The sequence below is a fragment of the Alligator mississippiensis genome, chromosome 1 (genome assembly GCF_030867095.1).
Source record: "Alligator mississippiensis isolate rAllMis1 chromosome 1, rAllMis1, whole genome shotgun sequence".
Lineage (NCBI taxonomy): Eukaryota > Metazoa > Chordata > Crocodylia > Alligatoridae > Alligator > Alligator mississippiensis.
Genome location: NC_081824.1, coordinates 162,179,214 through 162,191,305, shown reverse-complemented (window position 1 = coordinate 162,191,305; position 12,092 = coordinate 162,179,214). Strand labels below are relative to the sequence as shown.

The 12,092-nt window shown below is 40.9% G+C and overlaps 1 protein-coding gene across 1 annotated transcript in view; it reads right to left on the bottom strand.

Moving 5' to 3' along the window:
• The window catches only part of CNST (consortin, connexin sorting protein), a 102,748-nt gene that overhangs the window by 69,968 nt on the left and 20,688 nt on the right, over window positions 1–12,092 (bottom strand). Inside the window, exon 3 of the mRNA XM_006263145.4 lies at window positions 9,708–10,140. Within this exon, the coding sequence (XP_006263207.1) occupies window positions 9,708–10,092 (385 nt within the window). The 5' untranslated portion in view covers window positions 10,093–10,140. The remainder of the gene's footprint in view (window positions 1–9,707; window positions 10,141–12,092) is intronic.

Genomic DNA, 12,092 nt, shown 5'->3' with positions numbered 1-12,092 from the left:
GTTGTCCCTTTTTCTACTTTCAAATGTGCTAGTGTCCTAATCTCAGAAAATTCTCCCTCCAGGCTCCATCACCCCTTCTACTAACTACTGACCCAGCTCTCTCCTTTCTTTTGCTTCCAAATCTTGTGAATATGCTTCCTGCACCTGCTGCCCTGACTCGTTTACTGCAAGCACTATGCTAAGAGGTGCAACACCATTTCTATGGGATTCCATAGTGCAGCATCTCAGATTTCACACCAGCTTCCATTCTGTCTCAATATTTGTTTTTCCATGACTATTTAAACATTACACTTTTTGTTTAAATATTTAACAATGTCGTTTCTTATGATTGTCCATTTAGTGTGGCCGAGTTGTATTAGATTGTCATACAGACATTATCACAAGTGACAGCCAGTTTAACAGCATATTGTTCTGTGCCATGTGCTTTACACTTATTTACATAGGGATAGCTATGCAACTCCACACCCAAGGCAGCCACACGATACCCAGAGTAGCTCTGGCTGCCATGGTGCTGATCAGAGCAGTGTGATCACCTGCTACTGTGGGTGCAGATACTTTTAAGGTCCCTTCCTGCAGCAAAGGTGCTGCTACTCCAGTTATTCGCCTCCCCTCAAGTTATGCTACTACTTTTTGAACACACCTTCAGTTACCTTTGTGATTCAGGCTTGATGTGTTTTATTAGCCCCTGACAGGGTGTTTTCATACATTCCTAATAATTTTCAAATATTTGTTTCAACTCAACCAAGTCCATGAATACGCAGATTTTATATGTAAGATGTTTAAAATAGGGAGTGTCACTGAATGACTTGCAAATATGAGTGCCCATCCCCTAAAACAGCTAAGTTCGCAATAGTATGCGTCTGCAAAATAGATGCTAGAGAGAAGCCATTTCCCACTGAAAATAAAATCAAATAATTGTTGCTATTGCTAAATGCAATCACATTTAAGTTTAATTACGCAGCCTACTTGGCCTGGCTGGAAGATAAAGTGCTTACTTCCCTTTGAAATCCTCATTGCAGTTCAAAAGTTCAGTCAAAGAATTACAGAAATGTAGGACTGGAAGAGACCCCCTGTTCATTTAGTCCAGGGGTGGCCAATAAGGCTGTGCAACATTTTGGTGGCTGTTTCATTTAGTTTTGGATTTAGACATTTCAACAGTTGAAACACTGAATCCAAAACAAAATGCAGGGCTCTGAAACAGCTCCGAAACAAAACAGGCCACCTGAAACGTTTGGGAAATTTTCCAAAACGATTCAGATGTTTCAGAGGTGGGCTTGCAGGGAAAGAGGGACTGATCTGATATTGACGTCTGTAGCTAGTAGCCAGTGACAACAATCTGTCCCTGAGGTCCCTTCCAATCCCAGGGCTGGGGACTGGAACCGGGGCTGGGGGAATGTTCCCGGTTTGATTATCAAGCTCCCCGATCTTCCCCCCAGCTCTTTCCGGGGGGTGTGGGCCCCCGGATGATGCAGGATGACAGCAGGCTGCCGCCGCCAGCTGATGGTGGTGGCGGCTCTGGGCTATTTTCCCAGCTGTCAGCAGCAGACTGCTGAAACCCTGCGGGCAGATCCGGGGGCCACTTCTCCTGGGAAGAGCTGGGGAATCGAACCAGGAGCTCCGGCTGACAGATGGATCCACCCCAGCTCCCAGGCAGCTGGGCAGTACCCTGCTGAGCCATGCTGCACCCACATGATAGTGCAGGTGCCAGGCAGGAGGGACAATCCCCGCTGCATGGGGGGGGGGTTTCTGCCACGAGCCCTCAGAGGCCCCAGTCGCCACTGCCAGAGCCAGTGAGTGCGGGGCTTTCCCCCCCCAAAGTTATAGGAAGTTTTGCAATTCCCCATTATAGCCTATGGCTGAAACCCCATCAAAATTCCAAAACAGCTCTAAAACAGTTTTGGTTGGAACGAAATGGGACAGTGATTTGAAACACTGAAATGAATCATTGTCCCTCTGAAACGCTGAATATGAAACCAAAACGAAATGCAGGCATTTTGCACAGCCCTAGTGGCCTACCTGCAGCCACAAGTGACACAGGCAGCCTCTGTATGTGGCATGTGGCAGATGACGGAAGGTACAGGCAGCACAGCAGCAGACAGGGCAGAAAACAGAGCATCAGATAGGTCACAGAGCAGAAAGACGACTGGACAGGAGGAGACTGGGGTGGCAGAGAGGGAGGATGTAGGGCTAATTTGTGGCAAGCTTGCCAAAAATGTTGGCCACAACCGATTTAGTCCAACCCCCCCCCCCACTTTCAGCTACTCTCAACTACAGGCAAGACCATCTCTGACAGATGGTCTCACCTGCTCTTCATAACCTCCAATAACATGGATTCCACAACTGCCTTGGGTTGCCTGTTTCAGTGCCTATCTTTCCTTACAATTAAGAGTTTTCCCTGATATTTAACCTAATCTTGCTTCAAACAAAGCTGATTAACTATTTTTCCTATCCTTAGCAGACCTGGAGAGCAACTAATTTAATGTTTTCCATGCCCTCGCCACAATCTTATCCCTTCTAGAAAAAACACAGGTCCAGTTAAAGAACAGACCCAATAAAACTCTTATTTTTGTTCTTTTCCCCTAGATTCCGTTTGTCTAAATCTTTATTAAAATGTGGTGCTGCAAATCACACAATATCAGCTGAGGCCTCATCAACACCAAGTAGAAAAGGAGATTTTCCTCTCATGTTTTACATATGACAATCTAGTAAATCTCTCTCAGAAAAAGATTTATTTATTTATTTATTCATTTATTTAACAACAGCTCCATACTGCAGGCTTGTATTTAGTTTGTGGTCCACTAAAACCCCCAGATTCTTTCCTGCTGCACAGAAAAATGTTGAAAGAAGAAATAAACAGATTGTGGAAGAGGGAAAATTTGTCTGTCATACAGAAAGAGGAAGATGAAAAGAAAAAAAAATCCTGTAAGGGTCCTTATATTAGAATCCAAAAAATATTTAATTGAGAACAACCTCTCAAACTTTAGAGCAAAATTAACTAGTCTTGACGAGTAAGGGTAAGCTCCTTTAGGTTGCAAATTCCCTGGGACAAGAAATTTTCCTTCTTGAATCTCCAAAGTGCTTGGTATTACCAGCTTTCATCTTCTCTCAAGATAACACTTCAGCCCATGGTAAAAAAACATTTTCTCATTGTGAGAGCACAACCTAAAGAAACAGGAACTTTGCTTAAAAGAACCTCATTTGGTAGTGACAGCAATTTATTAACCTGATAACCTCTATGCATAATTAATTTAGAGTGGCTGCTGCATTTTTAATGTTTGTAGTGCTGCTGTGGTAAAAAGCATTGTGTTAAAATTAATGCCTGTCTTGAATAGTGCTCCTATATTCATACTTACTTTTAGAGCACCTGCCACATTTTTATTGGGTGTTCAGACATGTTGTTAATTTAGCTTGTCAAGTAAGTCATTAATGTTGGCTTGTCGGTTTATTTTTATAGTTTATTAACTTAACTTTTCTCTTACTTTGTTCATTTTATATGGTGATTCACATGTATCATCACATATATAATAAACAGATTTACATGTATTGAATCACTGGCCTTGGCATATTGTGTTCAGTGGCCAACCCCATCTTAGACATTACTTTACCTAAAAAACCAATTTGTGTGCTTCCCAAGGGGTGCTCCTCTTAGCCAACAGCTACTGTTTTCTAGACCATATAGTTTGTCTCCACTTACAGACACAGAAGCTTGTTTAGAGGGAAAAAAGGGCCCATTCTTGAGTGGGGCAGAATGGCTGCAAGGTAAACTTTCCTAACCTAGACAAGGGTGGATAAAAATAAGCAATTAAAACAAAAACAAACAAACAAACAAACAAAAAAAACACCAAAAAAAAACAACACTTGGATTTTTTTATTTAATCGTTTGGGGGTTTTTTTGCTAAGATGCTTTTAAAAAAAAATTAACTTATGTGAAGATAGTTTTAACTTAAGATACATTAAAGCTCAAAGATATCATCATGGAATAGGGACTATATCTTCTAATTGTATATTATTTGTAACAATATATTCATGTAGCCTTTTTAGAAGTTTTATAAGTAGGTCACAACAGGCCATGGACTACATTAGGGGCCCAATCTTATGGGGTTCCCAGAGACTCCTCTATAGATTAGTAAAGGTTAAAAAAAACCCACTATACCCAATGGGACTCAGTGCTCTGTCTAGAAGATCCCATCAAGCATTGTTCTGATGCTTAGTGTCAGTTCTCAAACTATGGATTTGTGTTTCCAGAGATCATAGGCAGACAAGGTTCTTTGGGTAGATGTGATATTTTGTATTAGACCAGAGGTTGTCAAGTGGGGGTACTTGGAAAGGGGCTAGAGGGTACGCATGGCTGGGTGGGGAGGAGTGCTGCTGCCTCCCAGAAGCCGGGTCGGGGGGTGGGGGGGTGGAGGACGAGGGTAGTGGCTCCCCTCTGCGGGCCACACAGGTGCTGGCTGGCCAGCTGGATGCAGGGGGGGAAGCTTGCCACCGCTTGCAAGCCCCCCCCGCTCATTATCTGGCTGCCACTACACCCCCAGCCACCACTGGGCCCCCTCCCCCCACTCCGCCAGAAGTGTACCCAGAAGGGGTACATTCCTTAAAAGAGGTCGAAAACGCCTGTATTAGATCAACTAAATAGATGGAAAAATTGTTCTTTGCAAGCTTTTGGGCACAAAAATCTTTCTTCAGGCAGAGTTTGTCTCCAGAGATAACATCCTTGTTAAACAGCAGTATATGGAGAACAGAGATAACAAATTTGATTATGCACCGATTAGCCCTAGCATCTCTCTGCAAGTTTGTATACATGCAGTCAAGCCCTTACCTTTCTCTAAAAGTGCAAAGTTTCAAGAAATTCAATGAATAAATGAACATCCAACAACAAGAATACACTTTTGGTAGAAAACAATTAAAGTGGAGGCTTCCTGACCAATTATTTAAATTGATTTGATTTAAAACAAATCCGCCCTGACCTAGACTGTTGGCTGAAAGTATGTATTAAGAATTTCACCTGACAGACTCTTAAATCTCAGCATCATAGAAAATAGCCTTAAAGGGAGATTGCATAACATTCCTGAAGCCGGGATCAACTATATTCAAACTATTTCTAAAGACTTGAAAAACAGCCTGGTGGTGAGCAGGGACCAGGACTCAGAATTGCCCTCTTGCAGTTGAGTGTCCTTAACCACTACAGAACTGTGTGTCACAATCCTGTTTTCTTAACCATGCACATTGAAAAATAAAGTTCCCTTTGGTACACAGACAAGAAGTAACCCGAGATGGTTCCATCCTTCCATATGTGAGGTCAACAACAACCACAAACAAACTGTTAAAAGAGAGATATTAACAGTTTGCTTGTGGTTGTTGTTGTCCCTCCATAATCTTCACAAATAATCTATGTAATACCTCTCAGATTTCCTACTTATCTTCCCAGAAGGAGTTAAAAGGTCTCTGAGTGACCTTGCGTATGCATTCGAATACAAACATTCAGGGCTTTTGTTTTAAACAGAACCATAACCACCCATTTCCAGGCTAGTGGTTAAGAATTTCAAGATGAGTATGACATTGCCTAAAGAGATTAAATTAAAGACTTACACCAGACCAAATGTCTTGTGGGGGGAATGTTCAAACACGGTCTAGAACAGTGGGGGCCAGCCTTTTCGAAAGGCATGCCACAAATTAGCCCCAATCCTCTTCCCCTACCCAATCTGCTGCTTTGCTTTCTGCCCCATCTGTCAATGCGGTATTTGCTCCCTTCCCAATCTGCAACGTGCACAGAGAGGCTGCCCAAGCCACTTTTCGCACCTGTGCTGCAGGATGGCCACCCTGGGTCTAGAAATCTTCACAAGATTCCTCTCATGAGAAATCTCCACAACTCTGAACTGATTGAAATGAGGACATAAAAGAAGTCTTGTCTTCTTTATATGCAATACCCAAATATTGACAAATTAAGCTACACCTGCCTAAACCAGTCTCTCAGCCATGGCGCCACGGCAGTCTTGGGTGTCACCATATCCTTTTAAGGCTGCCTCAAGGTGTGATGAGATAAGCAAAGCAGGTAAGTGCAGGCCTACTTAGACAACCTCTAAGTTGCATAGTCTGCCCCATCTGTAATATATAAATTAGCTTTGAAGTTGGGTGACAATTCACCAAAGTTATGGAAGGGTGCATTGAGTCTAATGAGGGGTGCTTGGAGTCCCAACAAAGGTTGAAAAACCACTGGCCTAAACAGTTATTTATATAGCCTTCATGAGACCTTCCCAAGTTTTCATATCATAATCCTAATAGAGATTCACTTAGAGCACTCTATAACATGCCCTTATTAGCCATTCTTATGTCTCAACTGATGCACTACTTGAAATTTGTTCAATATAGATTTTCCCACAACTGTTTTTATAACCTATAGGAAAATCCTCACAGAAGTCAATATCAAAGCCTCCATTTACTTTGCTAAGGTCAGGATTTTACCAAACTACTTTGGGAATTCATGAAGTGCAAGAAAATGTTAAAAGGTACAAGCCTTAAAGAGATGTGGGGAAGATAGCAGCCAGCAACTTGTACACAAATTTGCAAGGTGATAAGGCACCAAACAAAGGCCAAGAGAATTTTACACTGCATGCCCATAGGTTATGGCTGTTAGGGCTTAGGTAGATGTTACTTGTCACACCTACGAGCTACTGCACCACAACATAAAGCAACGGTCCATACATTCTTGCTGTCATGCTAAAAAAAAATTGTGGCTGATCCACCACAAAAATGGTAGATTGGTAACAAATTTAACATGTGGACAGGTCTCTTCACCCTCCACTGTCTCACAGTGCTCCATTCTCCACAGCTAACCCAGAGGTAAATTTTCAGGGAGCCCTGAAGGGACTGGTCTGCAGTTGTCCATATTTTCTTTATTTCTCAGGTACTGATGTCTATGTAATGATATTTGCTAGCATCCTTAAATTCATATAATTTTATCACTTAATTTTTACCTGTCCTGCTTTAAACACCATTTAGTCCTCCCCATCACTCTGTAAAAATGATTGTTTCATCATTCTCTCCAATATTCCTTCATTATCTTTAAGTTTTTCATTTGTAATAATTTATAATTTAATTTATAATTGAAACATGTACCCATGGTTTTCTGCACCATGTAAAAAGTTACTCTTTATAAAATTCAAGATGTTATGACATTATTGAACTAGATATATGAGATGATCAGTCAATTTGCAGACCTGCATCTTAAGAGACTCGTTATTACACTTTAACTTGGAAAAAAACACTATATATTCACCTATCTACCCATTTCAGCCTATCAAGCTGCCCATCATAATCTTACCTCCCTCTGACCCTTACTGTTCTAAATATTAAAGCTATCATATTTGATGTTTGCACAGGCCTTCAATCTGGATTATAACATTTCCTTTCTAGTTGCAAGTAGATGTAGATTAAATCAAAATGATAATGCCATAGAGTTCATCTGATAAAACAAACATTATATTCAAGTTACCTTCATTCTAAAATCAATGATTTATGGTTTGCATTTGTACTGACGCAAGATCTTATATTTGATACAAATCTCTTGAATGCATGCATACTTTTAAAATGAACTATTTCCCTCCTGTACTTGGTGCTTCTTTGTCTTCAGATGTATTACTAAATGAAGATTTACATTTTAGGTATTATGTAGGGGTGCACCAATAGAGATTTGGGCAGCCTGATACCGATAGCCAATATTTAAGAAGGCATATCAGTCGATACCGATCTGATATCCGATCCATCAGGTCAGGTGGTAAGTCCGGTGTGGTGGAAGGGGAGTTGAGAGGGAAAGGGTATGGGGGGGGAGGGCAGATCAACACCCCCACAGTGAGGGAGAGGGCAGGGACAGGGGCCTATGAACTGCATATTTGGCACCCCTTATCTAGATCAATATGCACACAGAATTCAGTGATAGTTCCTAGCTCCCGTGATCCTCAACCCTGCTAATTTTATTTGGAGAATCATCTCCAGAAAACATAGCTAGATATTGGCAAAACTATTCTTGAAAACTCAAACAAAAAAGTCATGCCCACCAGCACATTTGTAAAACTTTGATCTTGAACACTTATCTTTATGGAAGAACAAAATGGCGGCTTAAGAGTTTGGGGGTTTTTTTGGGGTGGGGGTTGAACAGTTACCATGGAAAAGTGACTGCAAATTCCTGAAACTGTACATGGCTAGTCAGTTTAACCATTTATTTTTCTGCTAATTAGGCCTTAGAAGTTTAACAACAAAGAAGAAAAAATGGTAGGAATATAAAAGTAAGTTCAGGCATGACTCTAATCAAAGCCAGTCGCTTTGAAACAAGCCAGCAAAATACTACTAGTGTCAAAACAAATCAACTGTCATAAAACCAAATATAATAAGTTTCAACGCCCCCCTCTATCATGCCATTAATTGAATCTGTGACCAAGTGCTCCCCTGTGGCTGTAAGCCCCATCAACTGAGGGGCTCCCAGCCACAGGGGTGTACCACCCACTTCCAGCTCTCTAGCAGACAGGGCTTGCAATGAAAGCAATGTTCCCGGCACTGCCTTCACTATGAGCCTTGTCAGCTGTGAGGGTCACAGCAGGGAGAACGCTGCCACCGCTGCTAAGCCTTATCAGCTGTGGGGATGGCCGGGGGGGGGGGGGGGGGGGAAGGGGGAGGCAGGCAGCATTGTTGGCTGTGGGGCAAATTCTGCTGCCACTGTGAACCCTACACTTCATGAGGCTTGTGGTGATGACATTTTCCCCACTGCAAGCCTCGCAACTCATGAGGCTTATGAGCATTCCCAGAGATGCCCTTGAAGAGAGCCCCACAGCCCACATCAACTATGGGGCTCAGCCATACGAGCTGATGCAGAGAGCACCCAGGATTGTGATCCTGGGCTCCCCCTGGACTGGCAATATGGCCTGATGGAATCTAATGCACCATCCCACAATCACATCTCCTATCATGCACATGTGGCATGGCAGAAGACATGATTGCATGGATCGTGTTAGAGCCCATTGTGCTTTTACCTGCATGTATAGAAGGGCCCAACATTAAACACAATCTGTACATTAAAGGAGGACACATTTTCGTAATTAAAAAAATATTTAAAATTATCCTTATTCACTCAATTTAAAGATCTAAAGTTAGACTGGCAGGAGTAAATTATACAAACTAAAATTTGGCAGAAGCTTTACACATTTTCTGGACAGCATGCTAGTCAAGATGTACATACTAAAAGTACTCATTAAGTTTGGGAAACAAAAATAAATTTTGATGGTAGTTATCCAAGATCAAGATATTTGGTGATTCAAGCCAAGTTTTCAAATGCTGATGCCTTAATGGGGTATGAAAATTTTGCATCTGAACACTCAAATGATCAAGAAACATTTTCTTTATTTGGACTTCAGGAAGAAATTCAATCAGCTATCTGTTCTTTTATTTATTAAATGCTAGCAGTTCTCCCTTGTTTCCTTGGTGCATCCTGCTTATTCTGTATTTAATGGTTTTGATTTTGAGCTCCTGGAGCTGGGGAACATCTTTATTTCATATCTGGTTTATTATTGTCATCACTTCAATAAGTATTTTTACTTTACAGATACTTTTGAAATTAAAAATAAACACATATTATATTTATCTTAATGTCATTAATTCAGACTACAGAACCAGAGCTTCATTAAAAATGAAACAAAATACATATTTTTGGAAAGTACCTGTAGACTTCCTACTGGAGCCTTTTTTGCTTCTTGGACTTCTTATTCCACCTGTCTGTATTTCTAGAACAGGCTTTTGCTCTGTGTGGATGTCTGTATGGAGGCTTATAAAGCTCTTCCCAGTCTCCTCTTCTTTACTGCTCAGTGAATAATGTCCACTATCCAGGTTTTCATTATTATTGATACTGTCCTGCTCAACCTTTTCCTGCCTTCCCATTGCACTGTCACAGCTGGTCAGGACCTCATTCCCATCACCAAATTGATTTTCATTTTCATCGGATGAAGGAGCCAAACGAGTTCCCACACCTTGTACCCCGTCACCAGCCTGAAGCCTGTCTTTTGAGACTATCTGGGGATCATTTGTAGGAAACTGTCTGTCATCCATTAGCGCGTCACTTGTGGAACTCCTTAAACTCCAAAGCAGTTCTTAGGTCTAAAAATAAAAACAGGGAGAATGTTTATGATGAGGCCATAGAGAGATCCTAATGTCTAATTTCAGCCAAATGGAATATTACACTAACCAAGTTAAATACTCCTCCAAAACAACAAGAGGCCCTTAAAAAACAGAAGCACTACGGCTTCAGTGGGACAAAGTTTCTCTGCATGGTACAATTGTGTGTGTAGTACTGCTCTGGATGACAACAGAGTATACTATTGGGTATATAATTGGCATGATTTATGTATCTATGGCTAATTCCAATTACCTGACCTATAATACAAACCCCTGACCTTCATGGCAGTATTTATTTATTTGAGATGCCCTTCCCAACAAAGGCGTAGGGAGGCTTATAATAGAAGATACTATAGTGTCTTTAAGGAGATAAAATATTAAAATAAACATTCTTGGCCAGAAAATCAACTTTGTATCTGTATTTAAAAAAAAATACAAAATAAATATATTCTTTGTGCATAAAGCCTAGATAAGTAACTAACCAACCCACAGTGAGGAATAAAGGTGCAGGGGAGACAACTCATGTTTGCCAGACACAATATTGCTTCAAATATGTAAATGTGACAGCCCTGCCACAAGATTTGGATGCACATGAGAACTGTTTACCACATTAAATCATCACTTAGTTTTTAAAGAACATTAAACATATTCTCAGTACGAAGAGGAGCAGATGGAACATGAATAAGAAACTGACCCCACCGCCCACGCAACATGGATTGATTTTCCCTTTTTTTATGCATGTGTAACTTTCATGAATGTGTATCATAGCAAGAGCAGACCTCAATCAGAGAGAGCTGTTCTGCACTTGGTGTAATTCTATGCTTGTATCAAGTTTTTTGGTTTGTTTGTGGGTTTTTTGGGAGAGGGGTTTGGGGGGGGAGGGGTGGGGATTACCAGCATTGCACTACTGCCCCAAGTTATTAAGCTATTACAACAATGCAATGTACACTGGGAAAGATTACCTGAAGTGTTTAAGCAGCATAGCTAAAAAATTCTAGCCATGCTTGTATTAAAACAGAATTTAAACAAGCTTCCCAATATTTTAAGAAAAAGGAAAAATGTGTTTTACAGAGCACATCTTAAAACAGATTATTTTTAGAATAATTATACTTTTCAAGGACAGCAAAAAATTAATACTTAAGGAAACCCTAGAATTTAAAAGAATACTCCTCCCATTGCACAAGAAAGGAAGAAAAGACTTAAAGCCAATATTTTCTAAAATTATTTTTCTAAGCAATTGCTGTAGTTAGTCACAGACTGAATGGTCACTACATGGGTCACAAGAAAGATCAGCCACACAATGAAGTAAGAATGCATGTTATATGTTGTGCTCCCCCTCAAACAAAACTTCAGATACCTTTTACAGAATATCATACTGAAGATCCCCAGGGTCAAATGCACTAATTCCGGCACATAAATAGGTAAATCAGCATTATTCAACAGGTGGTCCATGAGGGGTTAAGCCACAGATCCCCCAACTGTTGCGGCTGCAGCAGCTAGGGGCTCCAGGTACCCCATCCCTCCAGCTTCCCCTTCCTGCCCCTGCTCCTATCTCAGGAGGGTGGGGAGGTGCAGCATGGTGCAACCTGTAGCCCAAGGTGCTCGAGTGGCATGTCCCCATCCAAAACCATAGAGCAGTCTCCTTTTCAAACCCAACTTTTTGTCCTGAGAATGGAATTTATAGACTTATTAATTGTTTAGTAATTATGCATTCTATGTTCATGCAATTATCAGGGGCAGGCACTAATTTGATTAAATGAATGTATTGCATGTTATTGTCTGTATAACTATTACAACTTCATTCTCCAGACACATCTAATTATAGGCTCAAGACTGGAATACTGATTAGTTACAAATCTCACTCTCTATTTAAATTTTTTAGAATCCTATTTGGCATTCTGCATATAAAGCTATTGCTTCTCCTTGAGATGACT